This window comes from Pristiophorus japonicus, chromosome 15 (assembly GCF_044704955.1).
Source record: "Pristiophorus japonicus isolate sPriJap1 chromosome 15, sPriJap1.hap1, whole genome shotgun sequence".
Lineage (NCBI taxonomy): Eukaryota > Metazoa > Chordata > Chondrichthyes > Pristiophoridae > Pristiophorus > Pristiophorus japonicus.
In genome coordinates this window covers 71,548,576-71,576,428 of record NC_091991.1, presented here as the reverse complement: position 1 = coordinate 71,576,428, position 27,853 = coordinate 71,548,576, and the positions used below count along the sequence as shown (strand labels likewise).

Sequence of the window (27,853 nt, the reverse complement as noted above, 5' to 3'; positions counted from 1 at the left end):
AGCACTCCCTCAGTACTGCACTGAAGCATCAGCCTAGATGATATGCTCACATCTGCAGCGAGACTTGAACCCCGGGAAGAACAGTACAACAATCACTGTGGGAGCACCATAATCACAAGGAGAAGGCCCAACTCCATTTTCTCTGGGTTATTAAGGATGGGAAATAAAATACAGCCTTGCCAATGTTGCACATATCCCAAGAACAAATATTTAAAAAATTGCAACCCTGGTGGTGATCAATACAAAATAGAAAAGCCAGACAACATAAAGAACTAACCTGCACTGCAAAATTAACATTCTAGTACAAAGAAAGCTAGTTTGATACTAAATAAGGATTTAACAACTAAGGTAATTCTATTTACAAGTAACCTTTTTTCACAGATGTGTTTTAAATTTTTCACAAATAAAAAGGCAAAAGCTCAGGGGGAACATGGTTAGAATGAATTATTTCAAATCAATCAATATCAGGTAAATTGGAATGCACAATGGGCTGATAAGTACGTAAAACAAGAATGCAAACTGAGTATTGAGAGACACAATCCATTTACATTACATTTACATCGTTCGCATGCCAGACACGAGACTCCCAAAGCAAGCGCTCTACTCGGAACTCCTTCACAGCAAACAAGCCAAAGGTGGGAAGAGGAAACGTTACAGGGACGCCCTCAAAGCCTCCCTGAAAAAGTGCAACATCCCCACTGACACCTGGGAGTCCCTGGCCAAAGACCGCCCTAAGTGGAGGAAGTGCATCCGGGAGGGCACTGAGCACCTCGAGTCTCATCGCCGAGTGCATGCAGAAACAAAGCGCAGGCAGCGGAAAGAGCGTGTGGCAAACCAGTCCCACCCACCCCTTCCCTCAATGACTATCTGTCCCACCTGTGACAGGGACTGTGGTTCTCGTATTGGACTGTTCAACCACCTAAGAACTCATTTTAAGAGTGGAAGCAAGTCGTCCTCGATTCCGAGGGACTGCCTATGATGATGATGACATTTCAAGGCTTTGTTTAAGACATAAAATGCCACTGCAAAAGAATTGGATGGAATCATGTTCACCATTATGATACGCCATTTATGATATATGCTATATGGAGAGAGAGGCTTGCCAATTTAAGGCTGCCTTTGGCAGGAGGATTCATCTCACATGCACAAAGATGACACAGATCGATTAATTATACTAAACCACCCATCAGCTTCAGGAAAGAAAATGGAGAGTAAAAATAATGGACTCGAGAGTTAGCGTGATTTGTATTGCAGCCTTACGTGTGGGAAAGAAGAAGGAAAAGGCCTTATTTGCCACAGAATAATTATGCTGGACTGACAAAGAAACATTGTCAGAGTGCTTCATTTTCCGTCCTTGACATCAAATAACAGTTTCCAATCCACTGTGTAGGGGCTGAGACAAGCCATCCACTTTTTTTTCTATCATTATTTCTTATAAATTTAGCTCATTTTCACAAGAGGAGAGTTTTCATGCTGTTGACTTCAGGGTAGGAATCAAGGAAGGAAATGCCAATACATCTGCAAAACTGACCTCCACTGCAAAATGTTCCCCGTGTCGTAACCAATGACACTAGAAAGGAAACTGATGTTATTAGCTCTTTGGAGGTTGGAAAACTGCAAATGTAACGACCCTATTTAAAAAAGGAGGCAGACAATAAGCAGGAAACTATAGACCAGTTAGCCTAACATCTGTTGGGAAAATGTTGGAGTCCATTATTAAAGAAGCAGTAGCAGGACATTTGGAAAAGCATAATTCAGTCAGGCAGAGTCAGCATGGATTGATGAAGGGGAAGTGATGTTTGACAAATCTGCTGGAGTTCTTTGAGGATGTAACGAACATGGTGGATAAAGGGGAACCAATGGGTGTGGTGTAAAAGGTTACTGCACAAGATAAAAGTTCACGGGGATGGAGGCAACATATTAGCATAGAGGATTGGCTAACTAACAGAAAACAGAGTGTCGGGATAAATGGTTCATTCTCAGGTTGGCAATCAGTAACTAGTGGGGTACCGCAGGGATCAGTACTGGGACCCCAACTACTTACAATCTATATTAACGACTTGGATGAAGGGACCGAGTGTAACGTAGCCAATTTTGCTGATGATACAAAGATGGGAGGAAAAGCAATGTCTAAGGAGGACACAAAAAACCTGCAAAAGGACATAGACAGGCTAAGTTAGTGGGCAAAAATTTGGCAAATGGAGTATAATGTTGGAAAGTGTGAGGTCATGCACTTTGGCAGAAAAAAAAAATCGAAGAGCAAGTTATTATTTAAATGGAGAAAAATTGCAAAGTGCCGCAGTACAGCAGGACCTGGGGGTCTTGGTGCATGAAACCCAAAAGGATTGTATGCAGGTACAGCAAGTGATCAGGAAGGCCAATGGAATCTTGGCCTTTATTGCAAAGGGGATGGAGTATAAAAGCAGGGAAGTCTTGCTACAGTTACACAGGGTATTGGTGAGGCCACACCTGGAATACTGCATGCAGTTTTGGTTTCCATATTTAAGAAAGGATATACTTGCTTTGGAGGCAGTTCAGAGAAGGTTCACTAGGTTGATTCCGGAGATGAGAGGGTTGACTTATGAGGAAAGGTTGAGAAGGTTGTGCCTCTACTTATTGGAATTCAGAAGAATGAGAGGTGCTCTTATCGAAATGTATAAGATTATGAGAGGGCTCAACAAGGTGGATGCAGAGAGGAAGTTTCCACTGAGGGGGAGACTAGAACTAGGGGGCATAATCTTAGAATAAGAGGCTGCCCATTTAAAACTGAGATGAGGAGGAATTTCTTCTCTCAGGAGGGTTGTAAATCTGTGGAATTCGCTGCCTCAGAGAGCTGTGGAAGCTGGGTCATTGAATAAATTTAAGACAGAGATAGACAGTTTCTTAACCGATAAGGGAATAAGGGGTTATGGGGAGCAGACAGGGAAATGGACCCGAGTCTATGATCAGATCAGCCATGATCATATTAAATGGCAGAGCAGGCTCGAGGAGCCGTATGGTCTATTCCTGCTCCTATTTCTTATGTTCTTATGTTCTTTTAAGTGAAATAATCTCTCAAAACCTGTACACGTGAAGTTTTAGAAGGGCGTTTCTAAGCTCCCTCAATACTCATTTGCCAAAGGCACCATCCAGTGTAGCACAGATCCAAACACACTAGAAAGATCCTCGGTTTCAGTCCTCGGTTCTGCTGAGTTCCTGGATCTTAGCCAGTCAACAATGGGGGAATTACAATCAGCCTGAGGATCCCTGAGCTAGGAAAGACCTGATGCAGAAATTAGAAACAAACTAAGTGGGCTTCACTGGAATCAGCTCCATGATTAATTTGCATGTTAACAGTTACTGTTTAAATTACAAATGAAGAACTGTCACTTGGGACAAGGTACCAGAGAGGCTACTAGCACCCAAGGCACCATACTCCAGTTATGAAGAAAAAAATACTTGCATTTATATAGAGCCTTTCATGAGCACAGGACGTCCAAAACAGCTTTACAGTCAATCAAGTACTTCTGAAGTACAATTTCCATTGTAATGTAAGAAACACAGCAGCTAATTTGCGCACAGCAAGCTGCCACAAACAGCAACTTGTATTCATACAAAACATCCTAAGGCACTTCACGGGAGTGTTAAAAACAAAATTTGACACCGAACCACATAAGGAGATATTAGGACAGTTGAAGAGGTAGGTTTTAAAAGGAGGAGAGAGAGGTAGAGAGGTTTAGAAACGGAATTCCAGAGTTTTGGACCTAGGCAGCTGACGGCACGGCTGCCAATGATGGAGTGATTAAAATCAGGAATGTGCAAGAGGCCAGAATTGAAGGAGTGCAGAGATCTTGGAGGGTTGTAGGGCTGGAGGAGGTTACAGAGGAGAGACCATGGATGGATTTGAAAACAAGGATGAGAATTTAAAAATCAAAGCGTTGCGGAACCTTGAGCCAACGAAGGTCAGCGAGCACAGGGGTGATGGTGATCGGACCTTGGAGCCAGTTAGGATACAGGCAGCAGAGTTTTGGATGAACTCAAGTTTACGAGAGTACAAGGTGGGAGACCAGCCAGGAAAGCATTGCATTAGTCGAATCTGGTGGTAACAAAGGCATAGCAGCAGATGAATTGAGACATTATAGAGGTGGAAGTTAGCGGTCTTAGTGATTGAGAGGATATGGCGTCAGAAGCTCAGCTCAGGGTCAAATAAGTTGCCACTGTTACGAACGGTTTGGTTCAGCCTCCGAGTGTAGCTAGGATGAGGGATAGAGTTGGTGGCTAAGGAACGGAGTTTGTGCTAGGGATCAAATACAATGGCTTTGCTCTTCCCAGTATTTAGTTGGAGCAAATTTCTGCTCATCCGACAGTGGATGTCGGACAAGCAGCGTGACAAATGAGAGGCAGTGGAGGGGTCGAGAGAGATGGTGGTGAGATAGAGCTGGGGCATGTGGAACCCAATATTGTGTTTTCAAATGTTATTGGCAAGGGGCAACATGAATGAGAAATAGGAGGAGGCCAAGGATAGATCCTTGGGGGAATGAGGAAGTAACGGTGCAGAAAAGGGAAGAGAAGCCATTACAGGCGATTCTCTTGGTATGGTTGGATAATTAGGAATGGAGCCAGGGGAGGCCAGTCTCACCCAGTTGGACTATGGAGGAGAGGCATTGGAGGAGGGTGGTGTGGTCAGAGAAACATAGAAAATAGGTGCAGGAGTAGGCCATTCGGCCCTTCGAGCCTGCACCACCATTCAATATGATCATGGCTGATCATGCAACTTCAGTACCCCATTCCTGCTTTCTCTCCATACCCCTTGATCCCTTTAGCCGTGAGGTCAACCATGTCAAAGGTCGCAGACAAGTCGAGAAGGATAAGGAGGGATTGTTTACCACAATTACAGTCTCAAAGAAATGAGAATGACCAGATAATCAGTTTTTATTTCTGCTGAGTCCGCATCCTCAGGAGAGGTGGGGTGAAAAGGAGAACAGTGATCTACTAATCAAGAATATGGAACGGGCAATTATTATTTTGGAATATAAACAGAAAATGCTGGAAACGCTTAGATGTCCAGTATTTGAGGAGCAAGGATGGTAGGGTTAATGTTTCAGGTCTTATGACCATTCTTCTCAATGAGACTTGAAGCAGATATATTTATGCCGAATCCCCAAACACCAACATCCTGGGGGGTCACCATTGACCAGAAACTTAACTGGACCAGCCACATAAATACTGTGGCAACAAGAGCAAGTCAGAGGCTGGGTATTTTGCAGCGAGTGTCTCATCTCCCGACTCCCCGAAGCCTTTCCATCAACTACAAGGCACACGTCAGGAGTGTGATGGAATACTCTTCACTTGCCTGCATTTGTCCAGCTCCAACAACACTCAAGAAGCTTGACACCATGCAGGATAGTGCAGCCCACTTGATTGGCACCCCATCCACTACCTTAAACATTCACTTCCTCCCCCACTGGCGTTCCTTGGCTGCAGTGTGTGCCATCTACAAGATGCACTGCAGCATCTCGCCAAGGCTTCTTCGGCAGCACCTCCCAAACCCGCGACCTCTACCACCTAGAAGGACAAGGGCAGCAGGCACATGGGAACACCACCACCCTCATGTTCCCCTGACACATCAATGTTACTTGGAAGTATATCACCATTCCTTCATCGTCACTGGGTCAAAATCCTAGAACTCCCTCCCTAACACTGTAGGAGTACCTTCACCACATGGACTACAGCAATGCAAGAAGGCTGCTCACCACCATCAATTAGGGATGGGCAATAAATACTGGCCTTGTCAGCGACACCCACATCTCATGAAATTTTTTTTTAAATTATATTGAGGGGAAGCAACCATAAGGATACTGGATACCTAACAATCTCAAACCCGATGTTATTTTCTTATAACATTTATGGTCAATCTTCTAATTCAGAAATACAGTAGAATGTATTCTAAAAACATAAAAGCTACATTTGCAGCAATTACTGACTTCTATGCATTTTTAAAACACTATATACTGGATTTTACTGTATTGCTCTAATTACTTTATTCAATTACAGTATACACTTCACACAGAGGGGTCAGCTTTTCCATAACCTTAACCTCCTTGGCAAGGAGGAATTTTGCATCATTTTTTTTAAAACTTTTAACATTTCAAAGCGACTCAAGTTTTATTTACTCTTGTCCTCACATCCAGCTTAATTTCTCGAAAGATCTACAGAAATCCCTTGAAGATTGTCTGGAAGCTGGAACAACTTTAACTGCTCAGAAAGTTAAAGGGAAATTGTAGGATATCAATATTAAATGTAATTAATGCAAGACCAGAATACACCATTTAAAATGCTGAAAGGAAGAGGGGACAAAACAAATATTCATTTCTAATGCATCATCCCAGCCGTACAATTTGTAATTGAAAAATCATCTGTGATGCTACTAACTCATTATACATGAGGTGGGTGATGCATGGTTTCTTATTTCCTGGGGAAGGGTTTGTGCAACACCAGATGACTTGGCTCAACTGGACCACACATGACAGCACCGTGTGTATGCATGTGTAAATATACACACACACACATATATGCACACGCACAAACACACACACACAAAATGATGCACATCACATTTGGGGTGGGGTGGAAGTGAAACAGATCTTAATATAAATATATATAATTTTAAAATATAATAAAAGCTGTAAACAACAATATTTTTAAAAGGGGAATACAAAGCAAAGCATCAAGCTAGAAAATGTAATCATTCACAGGGAATGATGAGAAGTCTGTTTCTAGGAGAGATTTACTGGGCACAGATGTGATTTGAGGGGAGCTGGGCTCCTCCTCACACACGCCTGAACAGGTACCCAAACCTACAGGCCGCAGAGGGGGCAAGATAGTCCTGGGATCCCCATCCCGAAAAATAAAAACAGCTGTCGGTGGGCTTTCCCTTTCAATAAAGTGCGAGGTCTCACTGACCAGGAATTGTTGGGGGTGGGGAGGGAGGAGATGAAGAGGCCAGGAGAGAGGCTGTGCCCTGGTGGCGGGGCCTGCTCCCCTCCTGGTTGTCAAGGGCGACAAGAGATGAAGAAGAAGAAGAAGAATGTTAAACACACAATGAAGCACAGACACTGGATAATGGCAGCCCGTGGCTCACTGTACCGCTATCACATTCACAAACGTCGTCTTGCCCGAGTACTGCAGCCCGACCAGGGTCAGCTCCATCTCCTCCTTCCAGAACAGGGACTTGAACCAGTCCAGCAGCTTATTGATCAGCACCAACATGCTCATCGTCCCGTCTCTGTCCCTGTCCCTGTCCCCGGCTCCGGCTCCAGCCCCCGGCCCCCTGCCTCCACTCTCTCCCCCTCCCACTCTCCGCACACGTCGCCTGGCCGCTCGGGTTGTGTCGGGCTCGACTAATCTCTCCTCCTCCTCCTCCTCCTCCTCTCCAGCTCCGCAGCCAGCGATCATATGACAGCCAAGCGAGAGTGGAGCGTCACATCAGCTGGCCAGCAGCGTGCTGGGGCGGGAGGCTTGGGCAGGGAGGATGTGTGCAAATGTCAATTGGCTAGGTCAAACCCCAGACACCGTCAGAGCCGAGAGAAACAATACCACAACATGCTAAATAAACCGAAAGGAAACGCACGGCGAATGCAAAAATTTAAATTACAATCAAAGTAAACAAGTGTAAAGCATAATAAATGCAATATAGAAAACACAAAATAAATTACGCAATTTCTCTTGCTGGGCACAGTTCAACTTTACATGCCAGTCAGAAGGTTGTGCAATCCCAAGTCCCGCTCCAGAGATTTGACCACATAATCTCCAGTGTAGTGCTGAGGGAGTGCCTCACTGTCGGAGGTGCCTTCTTTCAGATGAGACATCAACCTGAAGCCCCGTCTGCCCCCCAGATGGCGGTATAAAAGATCCCACCGCCGCTATTCAAAGAAAGAGCTAGGGAGTTCTCCCCAGTGTCCCGGCCAATATTTATCATTCAATCAACATCACTAAAACAGAATATTTGGTCATTTATCTCATTCCTGTCTGTGGGACCTTGCTGTGTGCAAATTAGCTGCCGCGTTTCCTACATCATTATAGGCGGTCCATGGTATCGAGGATAACTTGCTTCCACGCCAAAAAGGGATGAGTTCACAGGTGTTTCAATGAAGGACCTAATATTCCAGGTCCCAAACTACATGTTGAAGGGTGGAAGATGCCTGTGCGTGGATTTTTTTAACATGTGGTGACCGTTGCACACCAGCCACCACATGGGCTTGACAGAGTTAGGTCTTGGTCCAGTGGCAAGGATTAACCAAGTCGACTGGAGTCCAGCTCTGCTGTACGCACCTAGTGCGCACACATATCGCAGAGCACCAGTCCCCACAATTTGTCTGGCGGAAGCTGCTATTAATTTAAACCCTGCATTTTAAGAGCTGTTTACATTTCAAATAACCAGGTCATTGGAAACCCTTTAGGAAAATAGGTTTTAAGCGGGCATTTTAAAGTGGGCAGAGATATAGCTAGGCAGTGGTGCATTTCAAGATATGGAGCCGAGAGCTGAAGACTGCCGCTGAAGGTGGATTAGAGTTTGGCTTGGGGAGGGAGCGAGGAGAATGGAAAGGGAACAAAAATGAAAGGTTAGGCAATTGAATCTGGATCAGTTAGGGAGTGTTATACTCATAATAAATGGTCAGACCGAGTACTGTGTGTAATGAGCAAATGTGACCTTAGCTCCTTTATTGTCGTTCCAGAGTGCAGGTATCTCGTGGGTGGCCTGCTTATAGACTGTGCTCCCAAAGGATGCTGGGATCCCTTAGGACTCCAACAGGTAGGCCCTCTGGTGGACAGGTGTGATGCAGGTTACAAGGGGTTAAATACATAACATCACTCCCCCGTGAAATCAACAATACACTTATTTACAAGGTGAGACGACCTGGGGCTTTGCGCTCCCTCGATCGTCTTGGTACAAATGCTGGTGTGGTTGGGTTGGTCAGTTCTTCATTGGGCTGTTGGGCAGCTGGCCTTGCCGGGCTGCTGGGGGTGATGAGTTCTGTTTCATGGTCAATTGTGATGTCAGTTGCCACTTGTGTGTGTGTGTGTGTGTTGGAAGGTCAAAGTTGGTGGTGTCCTCTTCAGGTTGTACGTAGCTACTGGTGAACCGCAGTTTAATTTGGTCCAAGTGTTTTCTGTGCATTTGCCCATTGGTCAGTTTAACCTGAAACACCCTACTCCCCTCTTTGGCTGTGACTGCCAGCGAGCCATTTGGGACCATGTCCATAATTGAGCACAAACACAGGATCATTGATCTCAATATCGCGTGACAAGTTTGCGCGGTCATGGTACACACTCTGTTGATGTCGCTTGTCCTCCATGTGATTATGTAGATCAGAGTGGTCAGAGAGAGAGCCTTGTTTTAAGCGCCCTTTTCATGAGCAGCTCGGCTGGTGGAATCCCTGTGATTGAGTGGGGTCTGGTGCGGTAGCTGAGCAGTACTCGGGACAACCGGGTCTGCAGGGAGCCTTCCGACATGCGTTTCAAACTTTGTTTGATGGTCTGAACTGCCCGTTCTGCCTGGCCGATGGATGCGGGCTTGAACGGTGCAGATGTGACATGTTTGATCCCGTTGCGGGTCATGAACTCTTTGAATTCGGCACTGGTGAAGCACGGCCCATTGTCGCTGACTAGGACATCGGGCAGGCCATGTGTGGCAAACACAGCTCGTAGACTTTCAATGGTGGCCGTAGACGTGCTTACAGACATTATTGCACATTCAATGCACTTTGAGTAAGCATCCACGACAACCAAAAACGTTTTGCCTAGGAATGGGCCCGCATAGTGTACATGGATCCTCGACCACGGTTTAGATGGCCAGGACCATAAACTTAGCGGTGCCTCTCTGGGTGCATTGTTCAACTGAGAGCAAGTGTTGCACTGGCGTACACATCTAAATCTGAGTCGATGCCTGGCCACCACACATGGGATGTGGCTATGGCTTTCATCATCACGATGCCTGGGTGCGTGCTGTGCAGTTCACAAATGAATGTGTCTCTGCCTTTCTTGGACAAGACCACACGATTGCCCCACAAGAGACAGTACGCCTGCAGGGACAGTTCATCTTTGCATCTGTGGAATGGCTTAATCGCTTCCTGCCTCTCCAATGGGACACTGGACCAGCTCCCATGGAGGACACAGTTTTTTACCAGGGACAGTAAAGGATCCTGGCTGGTCCAGGTCCTGATCTGACGGGCTGTAATGGGGGATTTCTCTTTGTCAAATGCCTCCATGACCATAAGCAAGTCCGCTGTCTGTGCCATTTCCACCCCGGTGGTGGGCAATGGTAGCCAACTGAGAGCATCTGCGCAGTTCTCTGTGCCCGGTCTGTGGCGAATTACATAGTTGTATGCCGACAGCGTGAGCGCCCATCTTTGGATGTGGGCAGAGGCATTGGTATTGATCCCTTTGCTCTCCGAGAATAGCAATATGAGCGGCTTGTGGTCAGTTTCAAGCTCGAACTTGAGGCCAAACAAGTACTGGTGCATTTTTTTTACCCCGTAAACGCACGCCAGAGCCTCTTTTTCAACCATGCTGTAGACCCTTTCAGCCTTGGATGAACTCCTGGATGCATACGCAACTGGTTGCAAAATTCCCGATTCATTAGCCTGTTATAACACACACCCAACCCCGTATGATGACGCATCGCAAGCTAACACTAGTTGTTTACATGGGCTATACAGAACAAGCAATTTGTTAGAACACAATAAATTTCTGGCTTTCTTAAAGGCAGCCTGTTGTGAATTCCCCCATAACCAGTCGTCTCCCTTGCGCAGTAGTGCATGCAGGGGTTCTGGCAGGGTGCTTAACCCAGGTAGGAAATTACCGAAGTAGTTAAGGAGTCCCAGGAACGACCGCAGCTCTGTCACGTTCCGTGGTCACGGCGCGTTCTCGACGGCCTCCGCCTTGGCGTCGATGGGTCTGATGCCGTCTGTTGCGATCCTCCTTCCTAAGAATTCAACGTCCTGTGCCAGGAAAACACACTTCGAGCGTTTCAACCTGAGCCCCACGTGATCCAACCGACTAAGGACCTCCTTCAGGTTCTTCAAGTGCTCCATGGTTTCCCGACCTGTAACCAATATGTCATCCTGGAAGACCACTGTACAAGGAACCAACTTTAACAGGCTTTCCATGTTCCACTGGAAGATCGCTGCAGCCAACCGAATCCCGGGCACCGGTTGTAAATAAACAGACCTTTGTACATGCTGATGCAGGTGAGGCCTTTCGAAGACTCCTCCAGCTACTGCACCATGTAGGCTGAGGTCAGGTCCAGCTTGGTGAACGTCTTCCCTCCAGCCAGGATCACAAATAGATCATTTGCCTTGGGTAGCGGGTACTGGTCCTGCAGTGAAAAATGGTTATTCGTTACTTTATAGTCACCACAAATTGTAACTGTACCGTCCTCCTTGAGTACCGGAACAATCGGACTGGCCCAGTCGTTGAACTCCACCGGCGTGATAATGCCTTCACGTTGCAGCCTGTCCAGCTCGATTTCCACTTTTTCATGCATCATGTACAGTACCACCCGAACCTTGTGGTGGATGGGTCACGTACTGGGAACAAATGGATCTGCATTTTCGCCCCCGAGAAACTTCCAATGCCTGGCTCAAATAACGAAGGGAATTTGCTTAGAACCTGGGTACATGCGGTGTCGTCAACTGACGAAAGCGCTCGGATGTCGTCCCAGTTCCAGAGGATTTTCCCCAGCCAGCTTCTGCCAAACAACTTGGGACCATCCCCTGGCACAATCCACAGCGTGGGTTCTTGTACTGCTCCATCATAGGAGACTTTGACTTCTGCACTGCCAATTACAGGGATCAGTTCCTTTGTATAAGTCCTTAGTTTGGTGTGAATGGGGCTGAACTTAGGCCTGTGTGCCTTCTTCCCCCACAGCCTGTTGAAGGCCGTTTTATTCATTATGGACTGACTTGCCCCCGTGTCCAGCTACATGGACACTGGAATACCATTCAGTTCAACTTTCAACATTATTGGTGGGCATTTCGTCATGACCATGTGTACCCCGTACACCTCTGCCTCCTCCATATGAGTTTCCAATTCCGCCTGATCCACTGTGGACCAATCTTCCTGTGCAACGTGGTAGTTTGCAGGGTTTGCAGCTCGCCTGCACATTTGTTGGAGGTGCCCATTGTTCTGCAGCCATTGATGGGGCCGATGATCACCCCCGCAGCACCAACAGGGTGTTAACTGCCTCGCATTAACAGATGATGGCGGACTCTGGGTCAGTTGAGGTCGGGCCACAGCAGCCGGCGTGTACATTCTGTCCTGTACATTTCTGCTCACAAGCGACATTACTTTATGTACAGTACTGGCCGAAACATCTTTGTTCTGCGAAATCTGCTTGGTGTTGTCGCTGGTGGATATAAATGCCTGGGCTATCGTTATGGCTTTACTCTGATTTGGAGTGTCTACTATCAACAGTTTGCGAAGGATTGTCTCATGTCTGATGCCCAGTACAAAAAGTCTCTGAGCATTTGTTCTAGGAATCCCTCAAACTCACAATGTCCTGCAAGGCGCCTTAGTTCGGCGACGTAGCTCGCCACTTCCTGGCCCTCCGATCGTTGACACGTGTAGAATCAATATCGCGCCATCAAAACACTTTCCTTAGGATTTAGGTGCTCCTAGACCAGCGTACACAGTTCTTCGTAGGATTTCTCTGTAGGTTTAGCCAGGGCCAGGAGATTCTTCATGAGGCCAAAGGTTGTTGCCACACAGAGAGTTAGGAGGATCGCTCTTTGTTTGGTCGCATTTTCGTCCCCTTCCAGCTCGTTGGCTACGAAGTATTGGTTGAGTCTCTCCACGAAGGCCTCCCAATCATCCCCCTCTGAGAACTTCTCCAGGATGCGGATTGTTCTTTGCATTTTTGCGCGGTTCGTTACCTCGTCACCAATTGTTATGTTCATAATAAATGGTCAGACCGAGTACTGTGTGTTATGAGCAAGTGTGACCTTAGCTCCTTTATTGTAGTTCCAGAGTGCTGGTATCTCGTGGGTGGTCTGCTTATATACTGTGCTCCCAAGGGATGCTGGGATCCCTTGGGACTCTAACAGGTAGGCCCTCTGGTGGACAGGTGTGATGCAGGTTACAATGTTACAAGGGGTTAAATACGTAACAGGGAGGACCAGGTGAAACAAGTATAAGTAAAAAAAGCAAAGAGCTAGGTTAGATGTTCAGAGGTACTTCTCACAGGGTGTTTCCTACATTACAACAGTGACTACACTTGCCAGCATCGCTGCCTCCGCAAGATCCTGCAAATCCACTGGGAGGATAGGCGCATCAACGTCAGTGTGCTCGATCAGGTCAACATCCCAGCATCGAAGCACTGACCACACCCAGGTAGCTCCATTGGGCGGGCCACATCGTCCGCATGCCTGACATGAGACTCCCAAAGCAAGCGCTCTACTCGGAACTCCTACATGGCAAGCGAGCCCCAGCAGGGCAGAGGAAACGTTTCAAGGACACTCTCAAAGCCTCCTTGATAAAGTGCAACATCCCCACCGGCACCTGGGAATCTCTGGCTCAAGGCCGCCCTAAGTGGAGGAAGAGCATCCGGGAGGGCACTGAGCACCTTGAGTCTCGTCGCCGAGTGCATGCAGAAACCAAACGCAGACAGTGGAAGGAGTGTACGGCAAACCAGGCTCCCCACCCACCCTTTCCTTCAACGACTGTCTGTCCCACCTGTGACAGAAACTATAATTCCTGTATTGGACAGTACAATCACCTGAGAACTCATTTTTAGAGTGGAAGCAGGTCTTCCTCGCTTTAGAGGGACTGCCTATGATGATGACACTTCAAAAGTACCTAATTGGCAGTAAGCACTTTCGGGATGTCCTGAGGTCGTAACAAGTGTATTATAAATGCAAGTTTTCCTTTTATATTCTAGTATCCTAGTTAGTGACCTCTACATAGAATCATTAAAATCATCGAATAGTCCACCACAGAAGGTGGCCATCGACCCATCGAGTCTGTGCCACCTCTTTCGTAGAGCAATCCAGTTAGTCCCACTCCCCTGATCTTTTTCCATATCCCTGCAATTTTTTTTCCTTCAACTATTTATCCAATTCCCTTTTGAAAGCCACTATGGAATCTGTATCCACCACCCTATCAGGCATTTCAAAGCCGAACCACTCGTTGCGTAAAAACATTTTTCCTCATGTCGTCTCTAGTTCTTTTGCCAATCACCTTAAATCTGTGCCATCTGGTTATTGACCCTTCAGCCATAGGAAACAGTTTCTCTTTGTTTACCATTTATGCTTTTAAACACCTCTATCAAATCTCCTCTTAGCTTTCTGCTCAGCTTGTGTTCCACCAGGGCCACGCGGCTCCAGACCTCATTATAGCCTTGTTCCAAACATGGACAGAAGAGCTGAATTCCAGAGGTGAGATGAGAGTGACTGCCCTTGACATCAAGGCAGCATTTGACTGACAGTGGCATCAAGGAGTCCTAGTAAAACTGAAGTCAATGGGAATTAGGGGGGAAAACTCTCCACTGGCTGGAGTCATACCAAGCACAAAGGAAGATAGTTGTGGTTGTTGGAGGGCAATTATCACAGCCCCAGGACATCGTTGCAGGAGTTCCTCAGGGCAGTGTCCTAGACCCAACCATCTTCAGCTGCTTTATCAATGACCTTCCCTCCATCATAAGGTCAGAAGTGGGGATGTTCGCTGATGATTGCAGTGTTCAGTTCCATTTGCAACTCCTCAGATAATGAAGCAGTCCATACCCATTTGCAACAAGACCTGGACGATAATCAGGCTTGGGCTGATAAGTGCCAAGTAACAGTGGCACCACACAAGTGCCAGGCAATTACCATATCCAACAAGATAGAGTCTAACCACCTCTCCTTGGCATTCAGTGGTATTACCATCATGAATCCCCTATCATCAATGTCCTGGGGGGTCACCATTTGACAAGTAACTTAACTGGACCAGCCACATAAATACTGTGGCTACTAGAGCAGGTCAGAGGCTGAGTATTCTGTGGCAAGTGACTCACCTCCTGACTCCCCAAAGTCTTTCCACCATCTACAAGGCATAAGTTAGGAGTATGATGGAATATTCTCCACTTCAGCCCAACCATCTTCAGCTGCTTCATCAATGACGTTCCCTCCATCATAAGGTCAGAAGTGGGAATGTTCAGATGAATACATGACTTCAGCAGTGGTGCAGCAGGGAGGGATTCAAATTTTTGGGGCATTGGAACCGGTTCTGGGGGAGGTGGGACCAGTACAAACCGGACGGTCTGCACCTGGGCAGGACCGGAACCAATGTCCTAGGGGGAGTGTTTGCTAGTGCTGTTGGGGAGGAGTTAAACTAATATTGCAGGGGGATGGGAACCTATGCAGGGAGACAGAGGGAGACAAAAATGAGGCAAAAGCAAAAGACAGAAAGGAGATGAGGAAAAGTGGAGGGCAGAGAAACCCAAGGCAAAGATCAAAAAGGGCCACTGTACAGCAAAATTCTAAAAGGACAAAGGGTGTTAAAAAAGCAAGCCTGAAGGCTTTGTGTCTTAATGCAAGGAGTATCCGCAATAAGGTGGATGAATTAACTGCGCAAATAGATGTTAACAAATATGATGTGATTGGGATTACGGAGACGTGGCTCCAGGATGATCAGGGCTGGGAACTCAACATCCAGGGGTATTCAACATTCAGGAAGGATAGAATAAAAGGAAAAGGAGGTGGGGTAGCATTGCTGGTTAAAGAGGAGATTAATGCAATAGTTAGGAAAGACATTAGCTTGGATGATGTGGAATCTATATGGGTAGAGCTGCAGAACATTAAAGGGCAAAAATCGTTAGTGGGAGTTGTGTACAGACCTCCAAACAGTAGTAGTGATGTTGGGGAGGGCATCAAACAGGAAATTAGGAGTGCATGCAATAAAGGTGCAGCAGTTATAATGGGTGACTTTAATATGCACATAGATTGGGCCAGCCAAACTGGAAGCAATACGGTGGAGGAGGATTTCCTGGAGTGCATAAGGGATGGTTTTCTAGACCAATATGTCGAGGAACCAACTAGGGGGGAGGCCATCTTAGACTGGTTGTTGTGTAATGAGAGAGGATTAATTAGCAATCTCATTGTGCGAGGCCCCTTGGGGAAGAGTGACCATAATATGGTGGAATTCTGCATTAGGATGGAGAATGAAACAGTTAATTCAGAGACCATGGTCCAGAACTTAAAGAAGGGTAACTTTGAAGGTATGAGGCATGAATTGGCTAAGATAGATTGGCTAATGATACTTAAGGGGTTGAATGTGAATGGGCAATGGCAGACATTTAGAGACCGCATGGATGAATTACAACAATTGTACATTCCTGTCTGGCGTAAAAATAAAAAAGGGAAGGTGGCTCAACCGTGGCTATCAAGGGAAATCAGGGATAGTATTAAAGCCAAGGAAATGGCATACAAATTGGCCAGAAATAGTAGCGAACCTGGGGACTGGGAGAAATTTAGAACTCAGCAGAGGAGGACAAAGGGTTTGATTAGGGCAGGGAAAATGGAGTACGAGAAGAAGCTTGCAGGGAACATTAAGGTGGATTGCAAAAGTTTCTATAGGTATGTAAAGAGAAAAAGGTTAGTAAAGACAAACGTAGGTCCCCTGCAGTCAGAATCAGGGGAAGTCATAATGGGGAACAAAGAAATGGCAGACCAATTGAACAAGTACTTTGGTTCAGTATTCACTAAGGAGGACACAAACAACCTTCCGGATATAAAAGGGGTCAGAGGGTCTAGTAAGGAGGAGGAACTGAGGGAAATCTTTATTAGTCAGGAAATTGTGTTGGGGAAATTGATGGGATTGAAGGCCGATAAATCCCCAGGGCCTGATGGACTGCATCCCAGAGTACTTAAGGAGGTGGCCTTGGAAATAGCGGATGCATTGACAGTCATTTTCCAACATTCCATTGACTCTGGATCAGTTCCTATCGAGTGGAGGGTAGCCAATGTAACCCCACTTTTTAAAAAAGGAGGGAGAGAGAAAGCAGGGAATTATAGACTGGTCAGCCTGACCTCAGTAGTGGGTAAAATGATGGAATCAATTATTAAGGATGTCATAGCAGCGCATTTGGAAAATGGTGACATGATAGGTCCAAGTCAGCATGGATTTGTGAAAGGGAGATCATGCTTGACAAATCTTCTGGAATTTTTTGAGGATGTTTCCAATAAAGTGGACAAAGGAGTACCAGTTGATGTGGTATATTTGGACTTTCAGAAGGCTTTCGACAAGGTCCCACACAGGAGATTAATGTGCAAAGTTAAAGCACATGGGATTGGGGGTAGTGTGCTGACGTGGATTGAGAACTGGTTGTCAGACAGGAAGCAAAGAGTAGGAGTAAATGGGTACTTTTCGGAATGGCAGGCAGTGACTAGTGGGGTACCGCAGGGTTCTGTGCTGGGGCCCCAGTTGTTTACATTGTACATTAATGATTTAGACGAGGGGATTAAATGTAGTATCTCCAAATTTGCGGATGACACTAAGTTGGGTGGCAGTGTGAGCTGCGAGGAGGATGCTATGAGGCTGCAGAGTGACTTGGATAGGTTAGGTGAGTGGGCAAATGCGTGGCAGATGAAGTATAATGTGGATAAATGTGAGGTTATCCACTTTGGTGGTAAAAACAGAGAGACAGACTATTATCTGAATGGTGACAGATTAGGAAAAGGGAAGGTGCAACGAGACCTGGGTGTCATGGTACATCAGTCATTGAAGGTTAGCATGCAGGTACAGCAGGCGGTTAAGAAAGCAAATGGCATGTTGGCCTTCATAGCGAGGGGATTTGAGTACAGGGGCAGGGAGGTGTTGCTACAGTTGTACAGGGCCTTGGTGAGGCCACACCTGGAGTATTGTGTACAGTTTTGGTCTCCTAACTTGAGGAAGGACATTCTTGCTATTGAGGGAGTGCAGCGAAGATTCACCAGACTGATTCCCGGGATGGTGGGACTGACCTATCAAGAAAGACTGGATCAACTGGGCTTGTATTCACTGGAGTTCAGAAGATTGAGAGGGGACCTCATAGAAACGTTTAAAATTCTGACGGGTTTGGACAGGTTGGATGCAGGAAGAATGTTCCCAATGTTGGGGAAGTCCAGAACCAGGGGTCACAGTCTAAGGATAAGGGGTAAGCCATTTAGGACCGAGATAAGGAGAAACTTCTTCACCCAGAGAGTGGTGAACCTGTGGAATTCTCTACCACAGAAAGTAGTTGAGGCCAATTCACTAAATATATTCAAAAGGGAGTTAGATGAAGTCTTTACTACTCGGGGGATCAAGGGGTATGGCGTGAAAGCAGGAAGGGTGTACTGAAGTTTCATGTTCAGCCATGAACTCATTGAATGGCGGTGCAGGCTAGAAGGGCTGAATGGCCTGCTCCTGCACCTATTTTCTATGTTTCTATGTTTCTCCTGACTCCCATGCCTTTCCACCATCTCCAAGGCACAAGTCAGGTGTATGATGGAACACTCTCCACTTGCCTGGATGAGTGCAGCTCCAACAACACTCAAGAAGCTTGACACCATCCAAGACAAAGCAGCCTGCTCGATTGGCACCCCATCCATTCCAGGTTAACTGTTCATTCCTTCCACCACCGGCACAGTGTGTACCATCTACAAGATGCACTGCAACAACTCACCAAGGTTCCTTCAACAGCACCTCCCAAACCCTGACTTCTTCCACCTAGAAGGATAACGGCAGCAGGCGCACGTAAACAGCACCACCTGCAAGTTCCCCTCCTTCATCGTCCTGGGTCAAAATCCTGGAACCCCGGCCCTAACAGCACTGTGGAAGTACCTTCACCACACGGACTACAGCGGTTCAAGAAGGCGACTCACCACCATCTTCTCAGGGGCAATTAGGGTGGGCAATAAATGCTGGCCTGGCCAGCGTCATCCACATCCCACGAATGAATAAAGAAAAGTGTGTTAATAATGCTCTAATTAAGCGATTAGCATATGGTAATTGGCAACTTGCCTCTCCCAATTGGGTTGAGCGCACGCAGTCTATCGCGCTCGAGTTATATGTGGAAGTTGGCGGGCTGGAGCCGGCTTCCCGACACGCTGACATTTTTCCTGGTTTTAACACACCCACCTGCACAGAATCCCACGCACTCTTCTAGGATAAAATTCAGTCCATACTCTGATGCTGAGCTGCCTGTTTGCCGTAGGAATGCTACAATTAGTTTCCCTCCAAGTCACACACCATCCTGCCTTGGAAATATATGCCCGTTCCTTCATCGTCACTCGGTCAAAATTCTGCAACTTCCTACCTAATAGCACTATTGGAGTACCTTCACCGCACGGACTGCAGTGGTTGAAGAAGGCGACTCACCACCCCTTTCTCAAGGGCAATTAGGAATGAGCAATAAATGCTGGCCTTGCCAGCGACGCCCACAACTCAGGAACTAAAAAAAAATGCCCCTAGTTAGGGAGGATAAAATTAGCCGGAATCCACAGTCCCAATCATTAACCAACAAATCCTGCAGGAAATGTACATCTCTGGGGGTTAAGTAAAAACAGGATTGGCTTGGCTATGATACCCTCTATGGCTGGATAGTCGACCATCAATGCTCACACAGGAAGAATGGGCACTTGGGTGAGGTACTGGAAGGCTGCCAGTGCCTATAGAACTGCATTCCAATAGGAAGCTGTAGTGGACTGGCTCCCTCAAAAGAGTGCAGGGATGGTCAGGATTCTCATGTAAAAAGTGTGGCACTCGTGAACACTGTGGAACCACTCATGGGAGCACTCAATCGGGAAATCTCTTGATTTCCCACATGGCCAGTCCATTGCGAATAGGGTATCAGTGACTTTAGGAGAGAAGGAGGAGAAATTGAGAAACTCCTCAGAATAAGAAGCTGCAAATAAAAACACCTGGTGCAATGTCTGTTTTTTTTTTAAGAGTTACATCAAATAGGTTGCAATTTTTTTTTTAAATCAGAACAATTGAGATTTGCTGGCTTTGTGATGCAAGGAAGAATATTAATTTATCTTTAAAAGCATGAGGTTTTTTTAAGGAGTTAATAGCAGTATTTTAATATTCCAGAAATCAATATCAGTTGAAATATTTGGCAAAATGGACCAAACAGCAACACATTTCTTTTCATTTCTTCAACCCATTGTTGTGTATGCATGCCTGTTTACGGTGTGATGCCTGTAACACTGTTATGCAACACTGAATGTACCCTGACACTGTACACACCTTGCCTGTACACCAGAGGGTGCTGTTGCTGGAGACCTAAGGGTTACCTGCACACTGCAGGTAACCCAGTATAAAAAGGAACACACAGCTTGTTGTCGGCACTCAGGAGCTGCAAATAAAGGACTACAGGTCTGCACAGTTTAAGTATCATACCCTGCCTCGTGGAGTCATTACTAAAGGTGCTTACATACACAATACCCATAATTAGGTATTGGGTTTTGTGGGACCGAAAGCCCGTATTTCCCGAATACCTCGCTTTCGGTGCAGTCTGACATGACACACGCTGGGTTAAAAGTTCAAGAAGCATTTCTGATGAGCATGGATTGTAAATTAGGTACAAGATCAAAGGAGAAGATGTCATTCGAATGTGTCAAATTGGTCACCTGTATGTTATAGTAATAAAATTCATGGCAAGAATCGATTGCAGCAATAAACCAATTTCAGGAGATTGAGTGGCTGATTGTTTAGTTTACGTTGTCATTCTGTTAGTATTTGTATGTACTTTTGATGTACCATGATTTATTGATAAAATGTATGGAATATAGTGTTCAACAACCAGTTTTGTACAAGAGATGTGAGTGAACACTGTTTTAGCAGACACTGAAAACAGAACACGTGTGTCTCAAAATCAGGGAGCATGCATTGGTTTTCTGAAGTGTATGGTTCAGTAACTTTCATACTGGTTTTTGTGTGGTATGAAATTTAAATAAAGGCCTGATACTCCCATTACCACAACAGAGTGTGTGTGTAACGTTTAAAGCAACTAAACGAAAAAGAGCAAGAAAGCAGTCCAATATTTTGGTGACCCCGAAGTAACTTTTCCACATTTCGTTGGCTGAGTTGGTCCGACATGATTTTTTTCAAGTTTTGCTAGTCAAAGTTGGTCTGATGTGATTTTTTAAAAATGTTGTCCGCCGAGTTCGTAAAGTCGAAGTCAGTGAAGTTTGTTAAAGTCAAAGTCGGTTTGAAGAAGTGTTTCCCACACATCGGTTCGAAGGGTAAGTATTCTCTTAGTTGTCATGACTTAAAGGGATCTCCCTTTAGTAATGGGAGGATCAGGGAATATTCCAGATGAGGTCCAGTTATTTCTCAATGAATGGATTGAGTCTAAAGGAGGACTTTATGGCATAAAATGATGATAGGAGGATGGAGAGAGACACAGCAGTCCTTAGTGGAGAGTGTCCAGTTAAAAAAGATTAAAATGTTAAGGTTAAAAAGTGATAGAAACAGAAAAGTGTTAGTGTTACAGTGTCTAATGCTAGGGATTCGAAAGTTAGGAGAAGAGGCTGAAGCTAGAGATAGAGAAGTTTCAGAACTCACAGAGCAGTTAACAGCAGCTAGGAAAGAAGTAGAAAACTGGCGATTTCAGGCACTCGGAGCAGCCAGGACTGTTCTGACGCTGGATCAGCATCTTGCTGATGAACAGAACTGTAATCAAGATCAAGGGAAAGGGATTCAAATTCGTGGGGCATTGGAACAGGTTCTGGGGGAGGTGGGACCAGTACAAACTGGACAGTCTGCACTTGGGCAGGAATGGAACCAATGTCCTAGGGGGAGTGTTTGCTCGTGCTGTTGGTGAGGAGTTAAACTAATATGGCAGGGGGATGGGAACCAATACAGGGAGACAGAGGGAAACAAAAAGAAGACAAAAACAAAAGACAGAAAAGAGATGAGTAAAAGTGGAGGGCAGAGAAACCAAAGGCAAGAAACAAAAAGGACCACTGAATATAAAAGGGCTGCAGGAGGGGTAAAAACTAAAAATCATGGTTTAAAAACTAGGATGAAAACACTCTACCTAAATGCACGCAGCATTAGAAATAAAGTAAATGAGTTGACGGCACAAATCATTACAAATGGGTATGATTTGGTGGCCATTACAGAGACATGGTTGCAAGGTGGCCAGGACTGGGAATTAAATGTACAGGGGTATCTGACGATTGGAAAGATAGGCAGGAAGGGAAGGGAGGTGGGGTAGCTCTGTTAATAAGGGATGATATCAGGGCAGTTGTGAGGGATGATATTGGTTACAATGAACAAAATGTTGAATCATTGTGGGTGGAGATTAGAGATAGTAAGGGGAAAAAGTCACTGGTCGGCGTAGTTTATAGGCCCCCAAATAATAACTTCATGGTGGGGCGGGCAATAATCAAGGGAATAATGGAGGCGTGTGAAAAAGGAACGGCAGTAGTCATGGGGGATTTTAACCAACATATCAATTGGTCAAATCAAATCGCAGGGGGTAGCCTGGAGGAGGAATTCATAGAATGCATATGGGATTGTTTCTTAAAACAGTATGTAACAGAGCCTACAAGGGAGCAAGCCATTTTGGATCTGGTCCTGTGCAATGAGACAGGAAAAATAAACAATCTCCTCGTAAAAGATCCTCTCGGAATGAGTGATCACAATATGGTTGAATTTGTAATACAGATTGAGGATGAGGAAGTTGTGTCAGAAACGAGAGTACTATGCTTAAACAAAGGGGACTACAGTGGGATGAGGGCAGAGTTGGCTAAAGTAGACTGGAAACAAGGACTAAACGGTGGCACAATTGAGGAACAGTGGAGGACTTTTAAGGAGCTCTTTCATAGTGCGCAACAAAAATATATTCCAGTGAAAAAGAAGGGCGGCAAGAGAAGAGATAACCAGCTGTGGATAACCAAGGAAATAAAGGAAAGTATCAAATCAAAGACCAATGCGTAGAAGGTGGCCAAGGTTAGTGGGAAACTAGAGGATTGGGAAGATTTTAAGCAACAGCAAAGAATGACTAAAAAAGCAATAAAGAAAGGGAAGATAGATTACGAAGGTAAACTTGCGCAAAACATAAAAACAGATAGTAAAAGCTTTTACAGATATATAAAACGGAAAAGAGTGACTAAAGTAAATGTTGGTCCCTTAGAAGATGAAAAGGGGGATTTAATAATGGGAAATGTGGAAATGGCTGAGACCTTAAACAATTATTTTGCTTCGGTCTTCACAGTGGAAGACACAAAAACCATGCGAAAAATTGCTGGTCATAGGAATGTGGGAAGAGAGGACCTTGAGATGATCACTATCACTAGGGAGGTAGTGCTGGACAGACTAATGGGATTGAAGGTAGACAAGTCCCCTGGTCCTGATGAAATGCATCCCAGGGTATTAAAAGAGATGGCGGAAGTTATAGCAGATGCATTTGTTATAATCTACCAAAATTCTCTGGACTCTGGGGAGGTACCAGCGGATTGGAGAGCAGCTAATGTAACGCCTCTGTTTAAAAAAGGGGGCAGGCAAAAGACAGGTAACTATAGGCCGGTTAGTTTAACATCTGTAGTGGGGAAAATGCTTGAAACTATCATTAAGGAAGAAATAGTGGGACATCTGGATAGGAATAGTGCAATCAAGCAGACGCAGCATGGATTCATGAAAGGGAAATCATGTTTAACTAACTTATTGGAATTCTTTGAGGATATAACGAGCATGGTGGATAGAGGTGTACCGATGGATGTGGTGTATTTAGATTTCCAAAAGGCATTCGATAAGGTGCCACACAAAAGGTTACTGCAGAAGATAAAGGTACGCGGAGTCAGAGGAAATGTATTAGCATGGATAGAGAATTGGCTGGCGAACAGAAAGCAGAGAGTCGGGATAAATGGGTCCTTTTCCGGTTGGAAATCAGTGGTTAGTGGTGTGCCACAGGGATCAGTGCTGGGACCACAACTGTTTACAATATACATCGATGATCTAGAGGAGGGGACAGAGTGTAGTGCAACAAAATTTGCAGATGACACTAAGATTAGTGGGAAAGCGGGTTGTGTAGAGGACTCAGAGAGGCTACAAGGAGATTTGGATAGGTTAAGCGAATGGGCTAAGGTTTGGCAGATGGAATACAATGTCGGAAAGTGTGAGGTCATCCACCTTGGGGAAAAAAACAGTAAAAGGGAATATTATTTGAATGGGGAGAAATTACAACATGCTGTGGTGCAGAGGGACCTGGGGATCCTTGTGCATGAATCTCAAAAGGTTAGTTTGCAGGTGCAGCAGGTAATCAGGAAGGCAAATGGAATGTTGGCCTTCATTGCGAAAGGGATGGAGTACAAAAGCAGGGAGGTGTTGCTGCAACTGTATAAGGTATTGGTAAGGCCGCACCTGGAATACTGCGTGCAGTTTTGGTCACCTTACTTAAGGAAGGATATACTAGCTTTGGACGGGGTACAGAGAAGATTCACTCGGCTGATTCGAGAAATGAGGGGGTTAACTTATGATGATAGATTGAGTAGACTGGGTCTTTACTCCTTGGAGTTCAGAAGGATGAGGGGTGATCTTATAGAAACATTTAAAATCATGAAAGGGATAGACAAGATAGAGGCAGCGAGGTTGTTTCCATTGGTGGGGGAGACTAGAACTAGGGGGCACAGCCTCAAAATACGGGGGAGCCAATTTAAAACCGAGTTGAGAAGGAATTTCTTCTCCCAGAGGGTTGTGAATCTGTGGAATTCTCTGCCCAAGGAAGCAGTTGAGGCTGGCTCATTGAATGTTTTCAAGTCAAAGATAGATAGATTTTTAAGCAATAAGGGAATTAAGGGTTACGGGGAGAGGGCAGGTAAGTGGAGCTGAGTCCACGGCCAGATCAGCCATGATCTTATTGAATGGCGGAGCAGGCTCGAGGGGCTAGATGGCCTACTCCTGTTCCTAATTCTTAGGTTCTTATGTTCTTAAAGGATTATTTAAACTGCAGAATGCAAAAATGGCGGGGACCCGAGCAAGCATAATAGTTAGAGGGGCCCCTACCACCCTGCGTCCTGTGAAGGAGATGGGAGGGCAGCAGATGGTGGTATCAGCTTGCCCAGTGGAGACAGATAGTGGTATTCGGCGGATTCCGCAGGTCAGAGAATTGAAAAGTGGATTAAGGGACAGGGAGAATATCCACCATTCCCTTCCACACCTCCTTTGTCTTCTCCGACTTCAGAGCCTCAAGCCCATATGGTTCGCATGGAAAAGTTAGGTATGGAGGCAGAGCAGTTAGATGCCTCTTCGGTTCCTCAGATGCTTCTTACCCCGTAACTTTACCCACAACCTTCCAGTAATGCGGAGAGTGGGGAAGCACGTTCGGGTGGACAAGGCGAGAGCATCATGAATCTTCCACTCCCTATGGAGCTCCTGAAGGGAACACTACCTTTAGTGTTTTGGGGGATTCTTGGTATGAGCAAGGAGAGGAGTAAAGTTACAGGACATGAGAGCTAACCTTGGTGAAGTGGGACCTGCATCGCTTCAAGATCTTAATAAGGGGAGGTGCAACGAGACCTGGGTGTCATGGTACATCAGTTATTGAAAGTCGGCATGCAGGTACAGCAGGTGGTGAAGAAGGCAAATGGTATGTTGGCCTTCATAGCTCAGGGATTTGAGTATACAAGGAGGTCTTACTGCAGTTGTACAGAGCCTTGGTGAGGCCTCACCTGGAATATTGTGTTCATAGAAACATAGAAACATAGAAAATAGGTGCAGGAGTAGGCCATTTGGCCCTTCGAGCCTGCACCGCCATTCAATAAGATCATAACTGATCATTCCTTCAGTACCCCTTTCCCGCCTTCTCTCCATACCCCTTGATCCCCTTTACCGTAAGGACCATATCTAACTCCCTCTTGAATATATCCAATGAACTGGCATCAACAACTCTCTGCGGCAGGGAATTCCACAGGTTAACAACTCTCTGAGTGAAGAAGTTTCTCCTCATCTCAGTCCTAAATGGCCTACCCCTTATTCTAAGACGATGTCCCCTGGTTCTGGACTTCCCCAACATCGGGAACATTCTTCCCGCGTCTAATTTGTCCAGTCCCGTCAGAATCTTATATGTTTCTATGAGATCCCCTCTCATCCTTCTAAACTCCAGTGAATAAAGGCCCAGTTGATCCAGTCTCTCCTCATATGACAGCCCAGCCATCCCTGGAATCAGTCTGGTGAACCTTCGCTGCACTCCCTCAATAGCAAGAACGTCCTTCCTCAGACTAGGAGACCAAAACTGAACACAATATTCCAGGTGAGGCTTCACTAAGGCCCTGTACAACTGCATTAAGACCTCCCTGCTCCTATATTCAAATCCCCTAGCTATGAAGGCCAACATACCATTTGCCTTCTTTATCGCCTGCTGTACCTGCGTGCCCACTTTCAGTGACTGATGAACCATGACACCCAGGTTTCGTTGCACCTCCCCTTTTCCTAATCTGCCGCCATTCAGATAATATTCTGCCTTTGTGTTTTTGCCCCCAAAATGGATAACCTCACATTTATCCACATTATACTGCATCTGCCATGAATTTGCCTACTCATCTAACCTGTCCAAGTCACCCTGCAGCCTCTTAGCTTCCTCCTCACAGCTCACACCGCCACCCAGTTTAGTGTCATCCGCAAACTTAGAGATATTACACTCTATTCCATCTTCCAAATCGTTAATGTATATTGCAAAGATCTGGGGTCCCAGCACTGAGCCCTGCGGCACTCCACTAGTCACTGTCTGCCATTCTGAAAAGGACCCGATTATCCCGACTCTCTGCTTCCTGTCTGCCAACCAGTTCTCTATGCACGCCAGTACATTACCCCCAATAACATGTGCTTTGATTTTGCACATCAATCTCTTGTGCGGGACCTTGTCAAAAGCCTCTTGAAAGTCCAAATACACCACATCCACTGGTTCTCCCTTGTCCACTCTGCTAGTTACATCCTCAAAAAATTCCAGAAGATTCGTCAAGCATGATTTCCCTTTCATAAATCCATGTTGACTTGGCCCGATCCTGTCACTGCTTTCTAAATGCGCTGCTATTTTATCCTTAATGATTGATTCCAATATTTTCCCTACTACTGATGTCAGGCTAACCGGTCTATAATTACCCGTTTTCTCTCTCCCTCCTTTTTTAAAAAGTGGTGTTACATTAGCTACCCTCCAGTCCATAGGAACTGATTCAGTTTCGATAGCCTGTTGGAAAATGATCACCAATGCATCCACTATTTCTCGGGCCACTTCCTTAAGTATTCTGGGATGCAGACTATCAGTCCCCGGGGATTTATCGGCCTTCAATCCCATCAATTTCCCTAACACAATTTCCCACTGAATAAGGATTTCCTTCAGTTCCTCCTTCTCACGAGACCCACTGTTTCCTAAGTACATTCGGAAGGTTATTTGTATCTTCCTTCGTGAAGACAGAACCGAAGTATTGGTTCAATTGGTCTGCCATTTCTTTGTTCCCCTTTATAAATTCACCTGAATCCAACTGCAAGGGACCTACGTTTGTCTTTACTAATCTTTTTCTCTTCACATATTTATAGAAGCTTTTGCAGTCAGTTTTTATGTTCCCTGCAAGCTTCCTCTCATACTCTATTTTCCCCCTCTTAATTAAACCCTTAGTCCTCCTCTGTTGACTTCTAAATTTCTCCCAGTTCTCAGGTTTGTTGCTTTTTCTAGCTAATTTATAGGCCACTTCCTTGGCTTTAACACTATCCTTAACTTCCCTTGTTAGCCATGGTTGAGCCACCTTCCCAGTTTTATTTTTACTCCAGACAGGGATGTACAATTGCTGAAGTTCATCCATGTGATCTTTAAATGTTTGCTATTGCTTATCCACCGTCAACTCTTTAAGTATCCTTTGCCAGTCTATTCTAGCCA

General features: G+C 45.6%; 1 protein-coding gene across 1 annotated transcript in view; it reads right to left on the bottom strand.

Moving 5' to 3' along the window:
* Window positions 1–7,371, bottom strand: part of LOC139280847 (ADP-ribosylation factor-like protein 8B-A) — a 121,223-nt gene extending 113,852 nt beyond the window's left edge. Inside the window, exon 1 of the mRNA XM_070900595.1 lies at window positions 7,126–7,371. Coding sequence (XP_070756696.1) covers window positions 7,126–7,254 — 129 coding nt within the window. The 5' untranslated portion in view covers window positions 7,255–7,371. The remainder of the gene's footprint in view (window positions 1–7,125) is intronic.
* Window positions 7,372–27,853: the final 20,482 nt, after the last annotated feature.